The sequence below is a fragment of the Magallana gigas genome, chromosome 5, assembly GCF_963853765.1.
Source record: "Magallana gigas chromosome 5, xbMagGiga1.1, whole genome shotgun sequence".
NCBI classification, from domain to species: domain Eukaryota; kingdom Metazoa; phylum Mollusca; class Bivalvia; order Ostreida; family Ostreidae; genus Magallana; species Magallana gigas.
Genome location: NC_088857.1, coordinates 25,334,222 through 25,357,646, shown reverse-complemented (window position 1 = coordinate 25,357,646; position 23,425 = coordinate 25,334,222). Strand labels below are relative to the sequence as shown.

At 33.2% G+C, this 23,425-nt stretch overlaps 2 protein-coding genes across 7 annotated transcripts in view; one reads left to right on the top strand and one right to left on the bottom strand.

The window, feature by feature from the left end:
* LOC105335004 (alpha-tocopherol transfer protein-like) overlaps positions 1 to 10,207 on the bottom strand; it is a 31,149-nt gene extending 20,942 nt beyond the window's left edge. For all 4 annotated transcript variants that reach the window (XM_034470884.2, XM_066085002.1, XM_066085003.1 and 1 more), the window contains exons 1-2: positions 10,112 to 10,207; positions 2,429 to 2,581 (exon numbers count right to left, since the gene is read on the bottom strand). In XM_034470884.2, the coding sequence (XP_034326775.2) occupies positions 2,429 to 2,581; positions 10,112 to 10,187 (229 nt within the window). In that variant the 5' untranslated portion in view covers positions 10,188 to 10,207. The remainder of the gene's footprint in view (positions 1 to 2,428; positions 2,582 to 10,111) is intronic.
* Positions 10,208 to 10,256: 49 nt separating this feature from the next.
* LOC105335003 (clavesin-2) lies at positions 10,257 to 23,362 on the top strand. Of its 3 annotated transcripts, none has more exons than XM_011438663.4 (6): positions 10,257 to 10,391; positions 10,678 to 10,827; positions 15,430 to 15,860; positions 17,520 to 17,630; positions 17,930 to 18,114; positions 20,199 to 23,362. In XM_011438663.4, exons 2-6 carry the CDS (start codon positions 10,695 to 10,697, stop codon positions 20,296 to 20,298), a joined length of 960 nt encoding a protein of 319 aa, XP_011436965.2. In that variant the 5' UTR covers positions 10,257 to 10,391; positions 10,678 to 10,694; the 3' UTR covers positions 20,299 to 23,362. The 3 variants fall into 3 exon arrangements, with proteins under 3 accessions (XP_011436965.2, XP_011436964.2, XP_011436963.2); XM_011438662.4 differs by having other exon boundaries at positions 10,326 to 10,415; XM_011438661.4 differs by lacking the exon at positions 10,257 to 10,391 and adding an exon at positions 10,447 to 10,570.
* The last annotated feature ends 63 nt before the right edge of the window (positions 23,363 to 23,425 follow it).

Genomic DNA, 23,425 nt, shown 5'->3' with positions numbered 1-23,425 from the left:
GAAGATTTTCTAAGATTTAAATCATTTTTACTATTTGGCCATATCGGCCTCACCCTAGAGCCTGAACCCCTGACCGAGGGGTCATGAATTTCACAATTAAGGTAGAGGGCTTCATGGACATCATAACCATGCATTTAGTTTTTAACAAATATATATGGGAGTAGAGAAGAAGTTTTTTTAAGATTTGAAACATTTTTACTATTTGGCCATATCGGCCCCACCCTAGAGCCTGAACCCCTGACCCAGGGGTCATGAATTTCACAATTAAGGTAGAGGGCTTCATGGACATCATAATCATGCATTTAGTATTTGACAAATATATATGATAGTAGAGAAGAAGATTTTCTAAGATTTAATACATTTTTACTATATGGCCATATTGGCCCCACCCTAGAGCATGAACCCCTGACCCAAGGGTCATGAATTTCACAATTGAGGTTGAGGGCTTCATGGACATCATAATCATGCATTTAGTTTTTAACAAATATATATGATAGTAGAGAAGAAGATTTTCTAAGATTTAATACATTTTTACTATTTGGCCATATTGACCCCACCCTAGAGCCTGAACCCCTGACCCAGGGGTCATGAATTTCACAATTTAGGAAGAGGGCTTCATGGACATCATAATCATGCATTTAGTTTTTAACAAATATATATGGTAGTAGAGAAGAAGATTTTCTAAGATTTAATACATTTTTACTATATGGCCATATTGGCCCCACCCTAGAGCCAGAACCCCTGACCCAGGGGCCATAAATTTCACAATTTTGGTAGAGGGCCTCATGGACATCATAACCATGCATTCAGTTTTTTCCTCACATGTGTGAAATATTCCGATTTTGTGAAATATTCTGAATTTTTCCTGGTAAATCCTTTATTTGGATCTACAATGCTTTAGACATGTTGTACATGTTGTAAAACATTCTCACTATAAAAGTCACTTCTAGCTACACAATCAGATTAAGATACACAAATGTAAAATTGTGTCCCATTGAGAGTATTTTACCTTAACAAAGGTATTTTCTTTTAGGAAAAGCAATGTTATCCACATATGTCATGAAGAAGTCTATATTTACATTTATAGTTGAATTTAAGCATTTTTATTAAGGTAGTCCTATACTCGGCACTAAATGGGCTCAATCATTAAAAGCTTAGCTTTAAATGATAAATATACATTCTAGCAATACATATACAAAAGAAAATATGTATGTTTACATGCTAGTTTGTTTGTTATCACCTCTCAGACGGGTGTACCCCCTTGCGAAAATTATTGACAATTATGAAATTTGCCAGACGTCCGTTTTTCCTAAAAATAATTACCAATTTTGGGAAAATTAGAACTGAAGATACAAAATAGAGTATAAATATTTATTTAAGCCATATCTCATCAATAATTTTGTGCAAATTTTTGTAAGTAAGTACGCTTTATGGACCTGATGTATCAAAATAGAATACAAAAAATGCAATTCTAGTATCGCGTTTGGTCATTTTTTACTATTTTATGGACTCAAACTTAAATTCATGGATTTTATTCTATAGATTGACATCTTAGAAAAAAGATTTGGTAAAATAAATTATATGTTGACGGATTACTTTTCACGCTATAAGCTCTAAACCAAGTAGACCCTGACGAAAAAATCCATAAAAATCACATTTTGCTACAGTTTTCTGCCTAGATCTGTCAACAATGTTAGATATGATTTAAACATTAATTAATTGACGATTGATTAAATTCGAAATAGCTTCTGTCTCTAAATTTAAACCGGTTTTAGTAAAAGAAAAATTCGGGGGGGGGGGGGTCAAAACATAGAAGACATAAGCATACCTGAGATCCTGGTTAATCAGAAACTTCGTTTTTCATTTTACTTTAACAGAATCGAGTTTCTCAACATTAATTATTTCTATCTCTCATAGAATACATATATTACCGTTCTAATTGCTTATTATTGCCATTGTTTACAACAGCGATGTAGAGCAACATCAATACCGGCTATCTAAAACGCTTTGTAAAAGTCGAACCAATATTGTAAAATCCGTATTATGACGTAGTGCGATACTCGGATTACTTTAAGGCTCTTTCTTTTGAAAAATCATCTTATTTATGCTAGATACAATTAAGACAGTTGATAAATTGCACAATGTGAAAGTCTAATTGGGTTTTCTAAAAGATACAACTTTTGAAATAGAGAGCACATATTAAATATAAAATTGGGACCCAACCACTTAAATCATACAGTTATTGCACTGGTTGTGTTAATAAGAATTTCAAAAATAAAATAATATAAATGGATATGATGGAGGATTTTTTGTGTGTGATTAAGTAAGAACTCTATAGCAATTGTATAACACTTTATCAGCTACTCTCACTGACTAATTAAGTTTTATAATAATGGTTTAAGATTCCTATAATGTCACTTTGTATCACCTTTATTTTTGTTCACCATATCTCTAAGTGCTTGAATATCACGGCTCCTCCATTCAGCTTTCTCGTTTAACTCTCTCTCTGCTTTCTGTATAAGATCTGGTGGTAGGGTACATTGATAATCAGATGAGTATTTTCCCTCTTCAGTCATGTTTTCTATAAGATGACAGAAAGTAATGTTAAATGCTTTGGTAGAATATAAATTCATAATGAAGAATATTCTTCATAAAAAATTATCTTGATCGAGATACCTGTCAAATTCACAATCACTGAATAGACTGCATTTTAATTAATTTTTTTTAAATAAGCAATTAAATAAAAAATTAGAATTTTAGCTCCTATCACAGTGAATGCTTCAAGTACATGGTTTTTATTCTTTCTGCTGTTTAAGCTGACTGGAAAATTTTTTAAAACTTTTTAAATTTTATTTCAAATTAGGAAGTAAGTTTATAATGCGTCATATCCGTTTTCTAAATTTTAATTGTTCTTTCAGGTTATGGTCCATACCCCACTAGATAAATAAAATGCGTACAGAATTTTTTCATATTTTTCAGACATGTATCTGAGGATATGTTCTTAATATCAAATTTTACCCTGTTGGGTGGTCCATTGGTATTATAAAAGCTAGGGTCGTTGCTAAAAATAGAACCGATTGCGGAAAATGGCGCTTTTTCATACATAAAGAATATAAGCCTAAGCCTGAAATTTGAATTTGACAAAATCATTTTTTGACTTATATCCTATGTAAAATAACGGAATTATTATTTCAAAACAAAAAATTTTATGTTACACTTGCTTTTTTATCAAAAATAGATAAATCTGCATACAAATGAGATAAAATGAAATAAATTTTCAAAGAGAATTCAAGCTCTTATAATTTTAATTACGTACAGAATTCTCAAAAATTTTGATATTATTTAATCCTTAATGCCCTTAATCAATTGGAAATAAAATTACCCAAGGGACCGGCCATTTCAGGATCACAATGGGCATATATTGGGTAAAAATCATTAAATTAAATATATAATTTGAAACAAGAGGCCCATGGGCCACATCGCTCACCTGAGGAACAATAGGTATGATAAAGTCAGCTTAATGGAGTCATAATACAATCTGGACAATGTACATTAATACATGTAGATCCTGTATAAATAAAATCCATTTTTCCCCCTTGGAACTCGGATAGCCCTGATTGCTGAAAATATTTACAAGAGCAGACTTTAATCACCGCTCCTGCACATATATAGGGACTCAACGTTATGCAGGCAGGGATGACCGCACACCTAGGCAACTCAACAGGTACCAACGTTAATGCAAGCAGAGATAACGCAAGCAGGGATGACCTCACACTTGCGCCAACAGCTCAACCTAACGCAGGGAGTGCCGCACACTTGCACTAGAAAGGCCAGAACACCAGCAGGGATGACCATACACTAGTGCTCCGCCGCAACCACCACCAATACAAGCAGGTATGACCGCACACTTGTATCAATGCGATACAGGGCAGAAATGACCGCACATTCTGTTTCATTGGTTGGAAAAACACGAAGACTAGAAAGAGCAGGGATGTCAACACCCTCAATCTTTCCATATCTGTTCAAGTTTAACCCCAAACAGTCACTCGTTGCAATGCAATAGACACTGTCCCTATATATGTGCCAGCCTAAAATAATTCATAGTATCTAAAAATTGGAAATCAAAAATAAACAAACTAATCCAGCCTAACCCAAAACTACTTATGCAGAACAACTTATATACATTGAATATTTATTATTGTATAAAAATAATCATCACATTAATTGGTTAACAGTGGATGCATTAATTAAAATAATCAAGAATCAATAAATCAAGGGCAATAACCCAAAACAGTAATACAAAAAGATTCTAATGAAAAAATAACTGCCTGCTTCAATTTTATAGTCATATCACATGTTGAGTATTGCAGTTCTCAAAAAGATCCTTTACAATTGTTTATATATGGGATATTTAGCTACATCAAACTCTGAACCTTCTTGTGAGGCCGAAGAATTGTCCTGGAGCCAAAGTCTTAACAATTAAAAAGAATCATCTTGCTGATTAGTTTCTGAGAAGAAGATTTTTAAAGATTTACTCTTTATTCCTATGTAAAACTTTAACACCCCCCCCCCCCCCCCCCCCCCATGTGGCCTCACCCTACCCCCAGTGGTCATGATTTTCACAACTTTGAATCTACACTACCTGAGGATACTTCCACACAAGTTTCAGCTTTCCTGGCTGATTAGTTTCTGAGAAGAAGATTTTTAAAGATTTACTCTATATATTCCTATGTAAAATTTTAACACCCCCCCCCCCCAATGTGGCCTCACCCTACCCCCAGGGATCCTGATTTTCACAACTTTGAATCTACACTACCTGAGGATGCTTCCACACAAGTTTCAGCATTCCTGGCTGATTAGTTACTGAGAAGAAGATTTTTAAAGATTTACTCTATATATTCCTATGTAAAACTTTGACCCCCCATTGTGGCCCCAACCTAACCCCAGGGGTTATGATTTTCACAACTTTGAATCTACACTACCTGAGGATGCTTCCACACAAGTTTCAGCTTTCCTGGATGATTAGTTTCTGAGAAGAAGATTTTTAAAGATTTATTCTATATATTCCTATGTAAAACTTCGACCCCCCATTGTGGCCCCACCCTACCCCTGGGGGTCATGATTTTCACAACTTTGAATCTACACTACCTGAGGATGCTTCCACACAAGTTTCAGCTTTCCTGGCTGTTTAGTTTCTGAGAAGAAGATTTTTAAAGATTTACTCTATATATTCCTATGTAAAACTTCGACCCCCCATTGTGGCCCCAACCTAACCCCAGGGGTTATGATTTTCACAACTTTGAATCTACACTACCTGAGGATGCTTCCACACAAGTTTCAGCTTTCCTGGCTGATTAGTTTCTGAGAAGAAGATTTTTAAAGATTTATTCTATATATTCCTATGTAAAACTTCGACCCCCCATTGTGGCCCCACCCTACCCCCGGGGGTCATGATTTTCACAACTTTGAATCTACACTACCTGAGGATGCTTCCACACAAGTTTCAGCTTTCCTGGCTGATTAATTTCTGAGAGGAAGATTTTTAAAGATTTACTCTATATATTCCTATGTAAAACTTCGACCCCCCATTGTGGCCCAAACCTAACCCCAGGGGTTATGATTTTCACAACTTTGAATCTACACTACCTGAGGATGCTTCCACACAAGTTTCAGCTTTCCTGGCTGATTAGTTTCTGAGAAGAAGATTTTTAAAGATTTACTCTATATATTCCTATGTAAAACTTCGACCCCCCATTGTGGCCCCACCCTACCCCCGGGGGTCATGAATTTCACAACTTTGAATCTACACTACCTGAGGATGCTTCCACACAAGTTTCAGCTTTCCTGGCTGTTTAGTTTCTGAGAAGAAGATTTTTAAAGATTTACTCTATATATTCCTATGTAAAACTTCGACCCCCCATTGTGGCCCCACCCTACCCCCGGGGGTCATGAATTTCACAACTTTGAATCTACACTACCTGAGGATGCTTCCACACAAGTTTCAGCTTTCCTGGCTTTCTGGTTCTTGAGAAGAAGATTTTTGAAAATTTCTCGAAATTTTTCATTAATTTCTAATTATCTCCCCTTGAAAACGGGTGTGGCCCTTAATTTTCACAACTTTGAATCCCCTTTGCCTAAGGATGATTTGTGCCAAGTTTGGTTGAAATTGGCCAAGTAGTTCTTGAGAAGATGTTGAAAATGTGAAAAGTTTACGGACAGACGGACGGACAGACGGACGGACGGACGACAGACAAAATGTGATCAGAATAGCTCACTTGAGCTTTCAGCTCAGGTGAGCTAAAAAGAGCTGTAAAAATTAAATTGTGCATAGGTTCATTATTTCACCACTCTAAAAAATATGTTTAGATTATTGTTAAATAGAAAACATGATTTAAACAAACTGTTGATTAATCTGTATTATTTAAACCGCAAAAGATTGTATCTTTGGATATCGGTAAGTATTATGGATCAAGATCGGTATTTAGAAATTGCAGTCACACGCGTGGATAATGCTAACTACCTGATATGCCTTTAAGACAAAACCTCTATTCAACCTTTTTTTTACTGGTTTTAAAGACTGTTCTTAAAGTAAATCCACCCTCCTGTGATGTCATACATTTTACATAGGTAAACCATGAATTCATTAAAATTCTTGCAAGTAGATTTGTAATTTCTATGTTATCATAGGTGCACATCAAAAACTCAAATTATTGTTTACTTGGAGATATTTAATAAGCTTTTTTCATCCTTATATTCGACATAATTCAATAATGACAAAGGGAAATAACTCTTTTCTACTTTTCTCCAAGTGATATATCTAAATGCTATAATTTTTCTTATGTAAACAATTTTTATTTTTTATTTTTTTAAAATTAATTTTAGTTTTCTGGCAAACTAAGCAATAAAATTTAAATAGACAAACAAGTATCCATCCACTTATATTTAATTTTTAAACAAAAAAAAAGTGATTTTCAGATGATAATTTCAGCTTTTGGTTTTTAATACCTTAAATCTTAAATAGTATGGATACATATATATTTTATTCATTTTTTGATAAACTTCAAGTCAAATAAGTTAAAAAAAAGTTAAGTTTTTAACTGTGAACCCATGATTTTATAGGTACGGAGTTACCTTATTAATAAAATGAAATAACTTTTCCTCAGCGCATGATTTTAATTCTAAAAACATTTTATTCTGTGGAAAATATATCTATGCTAGTTGCTAAGCGAATATAGGATAAAGATGAAATATGTCAAATTATTTCCCCTTGTGTTTTTATCTCCCTTATGCATTATTGGAATAAAGAACTCGGTTAGGATTTCATTTTGGATGTTTATGGACTTTCAGGGATTAATGTTCAAAGAATTGGATTAAGTTCAAGCTTGTAATGAATTGGTTTATGCAGGACAAAAGTAAGCGGTCTATATTTTCAAAACGAGTACTCAATTGACACAACCCAGTCAATTTTTCATTTCGCTGAGTAACAGGCTAATTGATTGCAGTTTTCAGGATTTTTAATAGATTTGTTTTGAATCAATTTCTAGGTCAGCTTGTTTTTTTTGTTATGAAACTCGTGTACACCTTTTAGCGTTAGGTCTCGATTAGATCAGGCACAGAAAAGACGTAATAACGCGTGAATTACGTCAGATGTTGTTTTGTGACGTATGGATAATTACCTTAACAGGTCATCTCAATATATTAATATAACTCTAATCACTGTCCCAAATAAGAATTTCAGAAAAAAGACTGTCATCCTCCCCTCCCCCACCAATTCCACTTCGAATCCCTGTTCTATATATACATACTTAATCTATTCATACCGACGTAGAGTTGTTAACACAATCTGTTCCTGATTCGCAAATTACCAGTAATGAATAAAGGGTTCACTACCAATATGTTGTGGTAAAAAATTGTTTATATGTATTTTGAAAATGCTAGTAGATAGGCCAGTACATTATTTTTGCATATCTTAAACCAAACTTGTCAGATCCAAGGTATTAACTGCCTGGTGATTTACTCACCCTACACTTTCCGTTGTGATGTAAATTAGTCAACCCACGTTCTTTGTTACCTCGTTCTGGAAAGTTTTATCCAACAAAACTTATATTGTGCATTTAAGAAACGAATTGGCTCATTTTATTAATTCAACATTTGTCATATCTTAATTTCTATGTATACCCTAAACAAGGGCACCACAAAGCGGAGCATCCCCTTCACCAAATGCAAATATTGTGCAGGGAAATGCATTACTTAGTAATAAACATGTAATTGAAGAGACCAAATATTTAACTTGTTAAAAACCACTTTGAATTAAAATATTTTGTTTATTCCTATCCCCATGCACGCTCTGGGGTGTATCCATGGGGAATGGGTGTATTTACATGGTTGTACAATTCCTCCCATTACAAGCGAAAACACACCACAAAAGTGTTAAACTTTAGTAATATAGTTTTATGAATTATCTTTATCCAGGGAAATGCATTACGCATAGACAACTAGTGTAGGCAAGTTTAAGTTTCATATTGAAAATGAAACGTAGCTAAGATCTGGCTATTTATAGCCTTCTCTATGAGAAACATCGTAATTTTAACCCCAATATTTCAAAAAGAGTAACGTATCTACAGCGATTTACATATGAAATGAATTACCGGTTCATCATGTTGACGATATTTGTCAAAGTCTCTTCTGAATTATGAACCTGTTCTTCTCTAAGTAATTCAATAAATATAGCCCTGAATTCGGCTCAGACGGCTGCTTGTTTTCATTAAATAAGGGTGAACTTAATCTCCTGCTTGCTTCAGTTTTTCACTATGGACATCCTCGTTACTACCCATTTCTTAAAAACGTTTGCTTCTTGCCTTTATAGGGCCTACATCCAGCAAAATATTAAGTTGTTGATTTGAAATGTTTACACTCACGAACCAGAAGTCATACATAAAATTTGTACAAGTGTTGTAATTTTAACGATATTTTGAAAAATATGTGACAGAAAATCCTTGAAAATATATAGGGTTTGTCCTTTATCAATGCTTATGACGTGTACGAATTTGTTAACCATGCATGCGAGGTTTTTTTTTTTAATCTTGCTAAAAAGGCTGAAATGGACACACATACATACATACACAAGCACTGCAGCAATGCTATATCCCCTTCGCAACAAGTTCCGTGAGGGGATAATAAGTAAATTTAATATTCACTCTTTACGTAATCACTTCATTCCTACTGACTTTGATCCACTAAACCGTGTCCACTACCTTACTTTTATTTTTGCTATTTCGGGTTGGATTACAAAATGAAAGTAGGTTTTTAATTTATCTTTCAAAAATACTTATCAGGTAAAATTCAGTTAAAGCTTACAGACATCAACTCGCATGGGATGAAATACCAAAGTCGTAAGCTGTTACTTTGGTGCAGGCATTTTGTAGTTTATTTGCAAAAGGTAAAGATATAATGAATTTCTTATAAATGCAGAATTAAGAATGGCAGTGGTCTACCCATTTAACCAACACAGATGATATGATAGTGAAAAATTGTTCAAGGAATCCTAAGAATTTCCAAATGGACAGAAGATGTCAGATTTTCCATTATAAATCACCAAAAGAAATTTATGTTTACTCCTGTGAATATTCCCTCCTCGTAAACAGGGAACATGTGAAAGAAGATATCTTAGAATTTTTGCCATATATAGGCTAGATATGATTTCAATCGTTTTTTAATAACAGGTATGTGTTTTTATCAAGAAAATCAATATAAAAAAGACCGTAAAAAAGTAATGGAAACGGAAACCTGGGACAAACTTGCCCTATAAAGTATATTGTATTCTATTTTCGTATGATTGTCTGATTGTCACAATGAAATTCAATTCATTTAAAAAAATAAGATTCATCAATATTCACGCTGGGGTCCTTTTTCCCCCCGTATCATCCAACCATAAATTGACAGACGGCGACAGAGAAAAGATTACTGAGGAAATTCAAGTTAAGTCTAAATGGATTAAATGTCTTATTTTTGTTTAATTCAACAATTATAAATTTAAAAACACAATGGGCGGCGAATTTCCTCCGTTCCAAGGTTTAATTTACGACTGTCAGTAAAGTGTAAAGAAACTTACCAGTACCAGCATTACAACTCGACAGAGGAAAAGCGGATGTCTGTATGATTTTTAGTTGAAGGTCAAGGAGAAACATGATGAACTAGAAACCCAAAAAATGAAAGCTTATTTTTTACGGACCTTAAAAATATTAAAATATGAAATTATCTGAAAAACTGATGGACAGAAATTTACATTTTACCCGAGATATACAATATTTCTTTGAGTAATAAAGGTGTGCATCACGTATGCTACAGATGCTGAAACACATGATGTCACGCCGAATGATTTACCGAGAAATGTCAGTAGCGAGATTATATAAGTGGTATTACGCTTAATATTTAGGATAATAGTGATGATGTTGATTTACACAGCAATATTTTATCTTAAGCAGTTTCATCACAATTTAATGCCTAATGAATATGTGAATGATTAATCTTAATTTTTCAATCTCGACGAATCTTGCAGAGATTAGTACCGGTATATGATATATGTATTCATGTTTTGATGCCTGTCTAGCTTATAGCTAGAAAACTGCACATATGTACATGTATAATCGATGAAACCTTTTTTTGTTTATTTGTCAGTTGATGTCTTAGATGACATGGCAGAGTTTGGATGGGGTTTGTCAGAAGAGTTGTTACTGAAATCTCAAAAGGAGCTTGGTGAGGAGCAGAGTCGACACAGTGAAGATATAGCGGATGTAAAGGAGCAGATTGAGACTCGTCCAGATATAAGTAAACAATCTAATGAGTATATATTATTTTCACATGTTTAATTGCTGTTATGTTCTTATTCGTTCCACTCAACCGAACATAAATTATTTACAATAATAACAAAACACATGATTATAGTCTGTCCCAAGATATTTATGCAGCACATTTGGACGATTTTTAAAAAAAATACAAATACCTGTGAAAGAAGTGCACTTGTAATAGTTGAAAGGGATAATTTCCAAGATAATTTCACTGACACATTATCAACTGTCACTCAGAAAAATTCACAGGAACGAAAACAGATTCCTTACGGAGATTTATAATGGGGAATGTTTACATCTTTACTCCATTCGGAATACACTCGGAATACATTGCGCAATTTTTCAACGTTATCATCCGGGCTTGCTGCAATACAAAATCTCCGTAGACATCACATTTTTTTAGCATTGTATTGAAACCTGATACGCTAACAGGGGCGTTTCGACTGAGAAATCTTGGAAATTTTTTATACTTTTGAATGAACATCGTTTGAACTCTGAGGTATTTATAAATATCAAGCAATTAAGCAAAATGTGAATCCAAGATGTCTTGGGACAGACTATAGTGAAGGAAGCGCTTATTTTGCTGCATTTATTTACACGTACAAATACATAAAGATTCTTCAAACTTCTTTCTGAAATAAAACATTTTACATATTTTACATAGTGCACAGTCCTTGATTTTTAAATGTCACTATATAAGTGAGTGGGTGGGTGGGTGGGGATTGTGCAAATGCGGCAAAGAAAAGCCTTCGAATGAGTGAAAATCGTGCTTAACTTGAATACCTGTTCTACAGGTTATACGCTATAAATAGTAGCCATTGGCTACAGGTTTAAATATATAAATCCAAAACATATAACATGTGTCATAGTACCTATGATAAATTAATACAGTATGACGTTGTGAATATATCGTGCATAAACCAAACTATACTCTGTCCCGAGTTTTTGCTTCCACCACTTTTTGCTTGATATCTCAATAATAGTTAATACCTTTGTGCTCAAATTACGTTCATCCTCTAATATGAAAAATGTCCAGATTATCTGTTTTGAAACGCCCCCTCTACTGCTTCAGGTTTCAATACACATCCAAAAATTGAAAGTCTACGGAGATTTTGCATTGCATCAGCCATAAATAAGCCCGGATGATAATGTTAAAAAATTGTGCGATGTATTCCGAGTGTATTCCGAATGGTGTAAACATTTCCCATTACAAATCTCCGTAAGAAAATTGTTTTCGTTCCTGTGAAATTTTATGAGTGAAAAGGGATAATTGTTCAATGAAGATATCTTGGATATACTGCAAACGTATTACATTTGGATGTGTATTCTATTTAGCATTTTTGGCGGAATGTGGCTTCCGCTAAATCAAGTACATTGCTAAATACCATGTGTATATATATATATAAGAATATTGTAAAATATATATCATATTATGTATATGATACAATATTGTATCATATGATATTATATTGTGTCATATATGATATATTATGACAATGTATTATCTGTTCAAATACAATAATGTATACATGATACAATACCAAATCATTATATGCTACAATATCATATCTTATTTAACAATATCATGATAATTCATTATATATTACAGTATTTTATTGTATCATATGATATATATTTTACAGTATCATAGGATGCAATATCATATTTTATATTGTTGTATTGGCTTATGATAAGAATTGTATCTTACAATACTATACAAATGAACATATAATTATTGAAAAAAAAATTTAACATTTGATTATACGATATGGTGTCAAAACAGTATTAATGAATATCCAAGATCATTAACTTACTATGATTTTCATATAATATGATAAAGACGATGTCATAAAAGGTGATGCCTCATAAAGGTGATGCTTTGTCAAGGTGAGCTTTGTAATCTAGCTGTGATTACCTATGTTTCAACAGGTCACCATGGATTTAATTTATTGCATTCCTGAATGTACCTATGTTTGACATTTGGCATTCTGCCAAAAACGCTTATTGGAATCGTAATTCATTAACACAGCCAAATATTGGTATTCGATTGCCAGCACCAGGTAGCTTATTAGGTAAAACACCTGACTGGAGATTTAAGGGGCCTAGATTCGAATCTTGATAGTCTGCCATTGATTTCTCCCATTTCGTTACAATATATATATTTGAAACAGGGTCACTTGTACATGTATAAACAAACGAAGTGCACTGCTGGGTTCGTTGATTTATTCAAGAAGAAAACAGGTCCTAAAAATAAATATAAGCAATACTAAATATTTGGCAATAATCTGTGTATAAATTCTATAAACGATTTACAATAAATGCATATATAATAAGGTAATAAATTTATCGAAGATTTAAATCAACCAAATCTAAATTACACTTATTATAATTTTACACATCTTTAAACTTCAATCTTAATCAAATAATGTAAAAATAATCATAGAAACATAAATACCCATTTGTGAAATGAAAACCCGCAGCCGGTGATCAGAATAAATTTCAATGAAAGATGTACATGTAAGCAACAAAAATATGGACACTCGCTGCGGTGAACACTATACCAAAAATGGCGCAAAATACAATAAACTGGTTTGACCAGGTGTAATTTCTGGGTAAATACGTAATACTCTTATTTAAATCACGTGATCAGAAAACTCCTTAATATATTTTTAGATATCGATCCACAGGTTCTCAATAATCAAAGAGAGATAACTCTTTTGGGAAAACAGTAAAATTGAAATGGAAGTAAATATGTTCTAGGTATTTAACAAATAAATATATTTAAACAATAAAATGCTTTCTTTGGTGATTCATTCGGGATATGAAGGTAGCGACATTGCAGAAAAAATACATAGCCCGCGTCAGCGGGTTATGTAAATTTTTTCTGCATTGATCGCTACCTTCATAACCCGAATGAATCATCAAAGAAAGCATTTTATTGTTTATATTAACATTTTTCTTTTAGTTAACTGATAAATTGATTATGAAAAGTAAGTAAAATTCACTAAATTACTGTCAATGTACGTAAGTACGTTAGCTAAAAGAAACAGCCAAATCGCCTCCTCTGAGACTTTGAGTCTGACATCGTCATGATTATTTTGTGCAGTCCGTGATTTTTTCTAGGTCGCTGTAGGTTTGGATCAATCGATAAACAGGGCGTGTCTATATCTGTCCTGTCAGTTTCTTATCAGTTTCAGCAGCTGTAGATTTCGACCAATCAATAAATGGGGCGTGTAGATTTCAGTCTGGCTGTTTCTATAGAGCTATGAATTAAATATAGGTTACCGTAAGAAATAAAGGGAATAATACTTTGTAGATGTAAATATATGAAAATATGACCCCTATTACATATTGGTACTGAATATATATGACCTGTAGGTGCATGAACCCCTGGACCTGACAGATTTGTTAGACTCCTGCCAGGAGAACTTAACACCTTCAGTGTTGATCTTTGAGGAAAAAGATCATTTTATGAGGAAAGCATTGTTTTCTCCTCTAATTTGTTTGTACGTTGCAGTTTAGATGTTGACCATTTCTGCAATTGACAGAAAAATTCTTGTTTTAAAAGTTTATTTTCTCGCAAATATTGCATGTCCTTAAGTGAAGTCATCCTTTTACTTTTTACATAAATCCTGCAATTTACCATCTGATAATTAGGGGGTACATATATTTTATTTTAATAAGTACATTGTTTTGACGGTTTTCATCTCATAGAAAACATGTATATTGCAAATTTGCAATACTTATTTAAACAAATTTGTTATACAGATAAAACAAATTATGGATATAATTATAGCAAAGTAAATCCACTAGTCCCTAAGACTTCGCTATAATCAAGATTTATTAACTTTTCCAAGATATAGTGACTGTCATACAAACATCTTGGAGGGTCAGGTCAGAAAGACTCAAAACAACAAGGTGGTGGGAGTGACACAATTTTCATAACTGTAAAAAGTGCATATGAAGAAAATGGAGAAAATAATTCGTGAAATAGATATGAAAGTACAGTACCGTCAGACCCAACCTAACACCAGAGTAAACCCCAACTAAACCCTGGTTTACTTTTGGGGTTTACTTTGGGTTTACTCAGGGTTTACTTTGGATATACTTGGAAATTGCTTTTGAGGTCAACTGTACGCACTGAAGTGTGAAGCAGACCCGTCTTTTATCTTAGTGCCCTACTGCCTGTTATTCTTGCCCCTTGTATGTTCCGAATACACAGTTAGCGTCTGTTTTCAGGGGTATCCTTCTGACTGGGTTTACTCTCTGTGTCCACTCTGGGTTTACTTTGGGTTTACTCTGGGTTTAGACCCGGAGTAAACCCAGGGTTTAGTTGGGGTTTACTTTCTGTTAGGTTGGGTCTAATCGGTACTGTAAGCAACAGTATGAAGAAATTTCAGTTATTTTTATACTCATAATCCCTGGGGGTTATACAATGGCCATAGGTGGGGGATCCAATTTAACATGCTATATGGTCTAAGGCTATATATACAATTTGTTATTATACCCCTGGTACTTGAATAAATTAAATGCTTGCTAGTTTGATATACGTGTTTATTGTAATTGTTACTTTGCTTTATAGAATTTCTAAGAACTGATGATGCTTTCGTACTGAGGTTCTTACGTGCCAGGAAGTTTGACACAGTAGAGTCCTTTAAGTTACTGGCTAGATACTTTGAATTTCGCCAGAACAACCCAAGTCTTTTTAAGAACTTTATTGCTTCTGAAGCTGGTATCAAAGCCTCACTGTATGATGGTCTTCCTAGCGTCTTACCAAACTGTGACCAGAAAGGCAGGAAGATCATTGTGTTGTTTGCTGCGAACTGGGACAATGGCCGTTACCAGCTTCCGTCGGTGTATAGAGCTATACTGCTGACATTGGAAAAACTTATTGATGATGAGGCATGCCAAATAAATGGATTTGTTTTCATCCTGGACTGGAGCCAGTTCACATTTAATCAATCAAGATCACTTAATCCAAAGGTTTTAAAGCAAATGGTTGAAGGACTTCAAGTGAGTACATGTTAAGAAATACATTGATACAAGCATAAAAGAACATCATAGAAGTAAATTAAAGATGGTTTTGCACAAACCTGTATTATATACTAAGCCTGTGTTCAAAATAATGATACACAAGTCAATGAACTAATACTGTACCAGCTATATTGGTTGAAATCAACAAAATGCTTTGATCCATTTTAATTATGAAAATTATAGTATACAATTTGACAGTTTACAGGATTTCCATGTTGATTCTTTTTTTCTGTCAAGTTATTTTAATTATTAGACATTTATAATGAACTTTTCAAATAGTCCTTAATTTAGAACACCACTTTTTGGCTCACCAGAGCTTTTCGGATCAAAATTTGTCCGTGGTCTGTCATTGTCGCTGTTGTTGTAAACTTTTCACATTTTCATCTTCTTCTCCAAAACCACTAGTCCAATTTCAACTTAACTTGACACAAAGCATCTTTCGGGAAAAGGCTTTCAAGTTTATTCAAATAAAGGGTCAGTTCCCTTCAAAGGGATTGATATCAATTGTAAGGAGAGTTAAAATAGGCTTAGGTGTTAAATCTTCTTCTCCAGAACCACTGGGCTAAATTAAGCTATACTTGGTACAAATGCATCCTTGGGGGAAGGGCTTTCAAGCTCGTTCAAATGAAGGTCCATTTTCTCTTCAAAGGGTATATATAATTAGAAAAAAGTGAACATTGGGTTCCATGTTTTAAAAAACTTCTTCTCAAGAATCACTAGGCCAATTTCAACCAAACTTGGTACAAAGTATTCTCCGAGGAAGGGCTTTCAAGTTGATTCAAATGAAGGGTTAGCTCACCTTCAAATGGGAGATAATTAAGAAAAAGTGAAGGTGTAATGAGAAAATTTAGAAATTTTCTTCTCCAGAACCATTGCTTTCTGATATTTTTATGGCAGATTTTAACCCCAGGGGTCAGAAATGGGCCCTAATGGGGTTAAAGTTTATAAAAGAAATAAGTAGGAAACAATTAGATAAGATTTGTTTAGCTGGATTACTCGGTAAACATTTCTGTAGGAAATTTTGAAAAAAATTGAATTGATTGGACAATTTGTGTGATTTCAAAGGTTGATGCTTGTGTATTCTCATCCTACAATTAGATAATTCTTCTGAAGAATCAAAAGGCTATACTATTTGTGCAAATAGATTGGAATAATGCTATCATTATACCAAAATCTAAGTTTATAAGTATCGCTTTTAACCCTGCAAACCATGATAAGGCAGTTTGAGGGGTGTTTAATTACTGTGGTTTCATTAATTTTCAAGGGCATCAATTTTCGTGGATAAAGTGAAAATCACAGTTTCAAGGATACGTAAATTCGTGGCCAATGACCCTATCAATACAAAATGTTAATAAAAAATGCACTTCAATGAATATTTAATTTCGTGGATCAACTAAACAACGAAATCCACGAAAATTGGTATTCAACAAAAATTGATGAAACCACAGTATAGGATTAAATATACAGTAGTATAGAAGAAAATCTTTTGAAGCAAACTGCTAGTAGCTGGGGCTGGCACATGATGAAACAAGGATTTTTGTTTATATGTAATACATGTATAATGTAAATTTTGATTTCAATGAATATACTGATACATGTACTTTGTTTGTGTTTTGATGTTTTGTGTGATAATTTTAGGACTGTTTTCCGGCTCGATTTGGTTCCATACACTTTGTTAACCAACCCTGGTACATAGAGGCAATATGTAAAATCATTCTACCATTCCTCAAAGAAAAAAGTAGAAGAAAGGTAGTTCTTGTTGTTCATAAATTAATTTTTCCCTAATGTAAAAATGTGGACTTCTATTTTGATATCTGTGCTAGTATACCATATTGTTTGTGTTGAAGAATAACATACTGAATTTCTTTAATTATGTTTTCAAATTACTTTTATATTTCAAATATTTTGTATGAATATAGATATAAAATTCCTATTAAGAATAAGAATATATTTGATTTAAAACTTCTTCTGACTACTGTCAAAAATAATTCGGCTGCTGACTTGCAAACTGTGACTTGAAGTTGAATGCATGATTAATTTTTGGGTAGATACATATGCATGGAATAAACTTGGGACTACTTCACCAGTTCATCAGAAAAGAAGTGTTGCCTGCTGAGCTCGGAGGAACACTTCCTGAGCACAATATCACGAGCTGGGCAAAGGAGCTGGTGGGAGACGAGAACTTTAGCTTTGGAGACAAGCATATATACTGGCCAGATCACTGTTTCTTCAAGTAAGAAAAGATGCATACAAGTACATGTACAGTATACCCTATTTAATATGTTTACGGTGCTACCGTTCTGGCGAGCGCAGCATACCTTGCATCATTGTCAACTTATAGTTTTATTTAGGTATCAAGGAACTCAAAGAATTTTTGAGAGAGTATTGCTCTACAATAAGTATGCCAAAGGTACTAATTTTAATGGTTATGATACATACAGCGCAACCCCCTACCCAGAGAGAGAGAGAGAGAGAGAGAGAGAGAGAGAGAGAGAGAGAGAGAGAGACCTGTACCTGTTTGTAAGTGTGTAATTTTTCCCACTTTTAAATCTAATGGTCTGACTATATGCAATATCTACATAATTTTTTTTACCTGTTTATTTTTTCATTTTATTCCTTTTTATTTAGTTCAAAATCACAGGCACTTGTTTCTGAGAAAAAAATTACCCTATAGTATAATAATAACACAAGGTATCTAACTCCGAATGAGGTAAACCACCCCCTCCCGTGTGTTGCAGTCGTTTTCGCTTTTATACGAAATGCAATGCAAAAGTTTTTAGTACCATTTTCTTCTACAATAAATTATCTAAACAACCATATATAGCATGCTTACTTTTGTTGTATTCTAATGTGCATAATCTGCGTCAAAACATGATAGACTCAAAATGTCAAAATGTCCTATTGTTTATTTCCTCCCTACACATATACTTATACCTGCCTACTGTACATGCATGCACAATTAGTTTAAAAATGGATCGATATGACGGTAAAGCATGGCTCTTGCTAGTGTGTGTGTATATATATATATATATATATATATATATATATATATATATATATATATATATATATATATATATATATATATATAAAATCTCTATATTAAAAAAAGATTAAAAACAAATCATATGTCAATGAGGCAGGTATCGCAGACTATACTGAAATAGCCAGTACACTCATTACAGATGTTTGATCCACCTCTAAATTTATCGCGGGAAATATAGCGCGAATGCACTGTGACGTCATCCATGACTTTGTTCATCTTTGTTTACGTTTCTCAACTCAATGCGAAGGTATGGAAGCATGTAACAAATCTTTTGAGTCTTGCCAAAGCATATGCGGTACTCAAAACGTGTCTTCAAACTTTAAGTCACCGTAAATTACGAGTTAAAAGTCGGCCATTTTTGGCATAGCACCACGGGTGAAAACATTAGGGAGCATTATGGGACGTAGACAAAAAATTTTGTTTGATGAACTGCAGGTTTAGCTCGTTCTTTTTCCCGCGCACACTGGTTCTTAGAGCTCGCTTCGCTAGCCGGCGCTGCGCGCCGGCGAGCTGCGCTCGCTATAAGGTATTTCAGGAGACTTATTTATTAATGTACTATATACCCATGATTGTATATTTAATTAATGAAATATTTTCCATGTTGTTTCATGAAACACATGTTGTGTAGAAAAGTACATATCACATTTCAGGGTTATGGAAATTTTTCCTTCAAAAATCATTACCTCTTAACCCCATATGAGCTGGAAACATTAAAAGAGGAATTTCATTATATTTACATCTCTCTTTGAATATCTCCTCAGTTATCCATATAAAGTGAGTGTAAATGCAATAATTACATGTAATATAGTTGTAAATCAGTTGGTATAGTTCGCCAATGTATATACCAGTATAAATTCCCACAGGTGGTAATGCTAACATTAAGTGACATAGCTCCGGCCCAAATTTTCTTTCTGCAATGAGGGACCACTTGATCGGAAGCTCACTATCTCTCTCCTGTCAAAGTATCATGTGGAATCATGTCACATTTGTTTTCTGACAATGTTTCTGTACTATAAACAACTCTGAAAATAGAAGTTAAACTGGGGATTTTTCCTGTTTTGGATAATACATAAAAATAATAATCAAATATTTTAATTGTTATACATGTATATATAATTAACATTTTTAAAAGTTGCAAGTTTGAATTTAGAATTTGAAAATATTTAATGTGATTCCTAAAATGAATATCTGTAGCAAAATAACACCAAAGTATTTCTTGTTGTCACTGTACCCAATTTGGCTCTGATGACATTGTTGTGTTTTTTTTTCAGGACCAGGTCCAAGTCCTTCCCCACTTTTCACCTGAAACAAAATTTGGATCCGAATGAGATTAACAGTAGATTAGATGAGGAGTTCTTTCTGATCGACTAGTGAAGTGGCTCTTAACAACTAGCCTGTTCATAGAAGATTTGTTTTGACCAATTTGAGATTAAACAAAAAGAGTAGAATTTTTAAATGTCAAGTGTACCTTGTATTGCTAATATAATAGATTTTACAGCAATATCTCAGAGTGTGTGCATGTGTGTGTTGTATATGAAGAGTATCATTTTTGGAGATTTTATGTTCCTTGCTAAAAACTTAGTGCATGCTGAAATTTATGTTGTTATGTGTCACATATGGTATTGTAATTGATGATATTAATTGTGTATTATATGTGTATATTTACATTTTCCAGTGTCATTGCCTGTGATAACACTACGTATCGATTTTGTACTATAAAACCCATAACTACAAATTGGGGCGTCAGTGGGGTTTGCTTATTTATATTTAAATAGTTAATCGTACAATGGCTTAAAATAATATATTAAATATAAGTAATAACTAATCATTCTTTGAATATTATGAGATGATAATTCCGGTCGGGGCGTGATCAAATCTATCATAAAGCCCTTCGGGCTTTATTGGATTTGATCACACCCCGACCAAAATTATCATCTCATAATACTCAAAGAATGATTCCTTATTCCTTATATATTGAGAATATGGTAATTTAAGTTATTGTAAATAAAGAAGATGGGGGAATAAGATGGCGCAAATGCCCATCTGGTTTAGTAGTGAAATACAATATTGAATTTACTTTTTCCCAATTAAATCCATGCAAATACCGGTATATTATAATACAAGTTTGCAAAAGCACAATTTCTAACTATATTGATGTTTTAATAAATTTAAAAAAAGATAAGAAAAAAAAATATTGCCTGAAATTTTGGTAGCATCGAACCCATAACATAAAACCCTCGATATATAAAGTTAGCATATGTCAGGTACTCTAACCACTGAGCCATTTCAGACACATCAAAGTAGGCTGTTTAAATATTACATGTGACTTTGATCACGAATTTACAGACTTGTATTATTTTTTGAAAACGTTCAATTGTTGGGATACAAAATGATATTTTTATTGTATAGTGGGTCATCTCTCCACGTTTTTGTTGATTGAAATCGGTTTGTTTTCCGATAGACCTTATTCAGACTATGAGAAAAATATGAAGCACAGACCCACTCTATAAAAGAAAATGTCTTGAAGTTCTAAAAATTGACAGTATTTGCAGGTTTTGATACGTATACGCCTGTTTGAGTTGACATATTCCAAGTATTGAACATATTTATAGGATAAAATTCAATGATATGTTAAATATATATTGTTTTAAATGATTTTTTTAAAACAGTATCAGATTTATTCATATTTTAATTTTTCAGTAGCTTGTCCAACCGTGTATGGCTATTTTACACCCCTTATCCACCCATCTTCTTACAGCTTTTAGCATATTTAGGTACGGGTACTTCACCAAGAATAAATACTGGTATGATGAATTGTCTGATGTGTTGTCTAAGACAAAAAGTGTACAGTATTTTTTTGGGATATTGCATATTGGAAATGGGTACCAGTTTGCTTCTGAATGAGATTGTTAAAAATGCCACCAGCAAAGTTTACATTTAATACATATGTATTAGGTTTTTTTTAATCTATTGTTTTAATTCAAGATATATTCATAGCCTGTAAAATACACAAATCCATAACTGGTTTGGATATTAAATCCATGATATAAATACTGTGAAAAAAATATTTGATTCTGACTTGAAAAAATGTTTGTCAAGTCAAATGTTTTGTTAAAAAAAATTTGAACACTGTTAATCAAAAGGGCTTCTTGCTTTTTTCTGAACACATGTATATATCATGAAATCCAACATGTACCTTTATTGTGAGTAACTTTACAAAAGTAACTTTGCACATTCCAAGGGGTCTGCCCCCTTCCAATTAAGTCAGTCATGAATACTTTTTGTGTATTATGTAGTGTCAGTAGGTTATCTTTCATACATGTTCACTTATATACCTGTTAGGCTGTACATGAATGTACATGTTCACTTGTACAGTATAAGTCACTAGATAAAGAATCAGATAACTCTTTGTTCTCTCATCACTGACTGGTTCTGAAACTCAAAAATTTAAAGTTACTTTATATGTCATCCTAATATAAGTGTTGATAAATCTGTGTAGTTAGAGCACACATCTTCAGTGAAATTATGTTCCTGGGTCCCATTCCCTGTTTTCTTTTCTTGAACAACAGACTTCAAAAATTATGTTCCTGGGTCCCATTCCCTGTTTTCTTTTCTTGAACAACAGACTTCAAAAACTCATGGAGACAGAACTTATTTTATGATAAAGTTTAATACAATGAACTTTGGTAGTTTGGGCTGTTGACCATATCATTTGACAGCACTGCCAAAGCTACTGTCTTTTATCTCTCCAATGTATTAACTTTTAAGTAAAAAAAACCCCATGCTCTTTAATGTCTAATGTACATTAAGTAATGTATACCAATTTTATTTGTTAACTTACTACATATAAAGTTAATGCATTGGTTTGTTGTAAAACATACCATTATATATCATTCATATCATATTTATAAAACTTATATATTGTGCATTATGAAGGATTTTGTCATTGGTTTTTTTTATCCTATATTGCCAGGCAAGCAATAATATGTGTACCTAAGGCTTTGCTTTCTTACTGTTAAGATTATATTCTTTGATGAAGCTCTTAAAATTGTACTGTTGTGTGTTTGAGAGTTAGTTTTTAAATTCTGCATTGTTGCATGAGAGCCACAAGGATAATTATTATATTTTTTTCATATGGTTCAGTTACTGTGATGATTTAGTTCTTCATAATAAGGTCTCAGTTTTTTTAAAACAGGGTTTTACATGAATATAATCCAGTTATTGAAATGGCAGGTAGGTGGATGGCTGCCTTTTGTCTGGATAACTCCTCCTACAGTTTTCAAAATAAGACATTTTTTGTTTTGCAGATCAATTTAACCTATATCACAGATGTGCATACTACTTGCATTTTGATTTTAACCAGGTTTTCAAAAGAAAAATCCGGTTAGAGAAAAAGTTTAAAAAAAAATAAAGGCAGGCAGCTGCCAAAAAGGTACCCCTCTTGTACGCATAACCACTTCTACAGTTTTCAAGATAGGAAGTTGATGTTTTGCAGATC

What these genes read in the sequence shown, in the direction of transcription:
- LOC105335003 (XM_011438661.4), top strand. Translation starts at nt 10,519, where the DNA reads ATGATTAATCTTAATTTTTCAATCTCGACGAATCTTGCAGAGATTAGT. An exon ending in AAATGGTTGAAGGACTTCAA is followed by an intron (nt 15,861 to 17,519) that starts GTGAGTACATGT and finishes TGATAATTTTAG; the next exon opens with GACTGTTTTCCGGCTCGATT. An exon ending in AAGAAAAAAGTAGAAGAAAG is followed by an intron (nt 17,631 to 17,929) that starts GTAGTTCTTGTT and finishes ATTTTTGGGTAG; the next exon opens with ATACATATGCATGGAATAAA.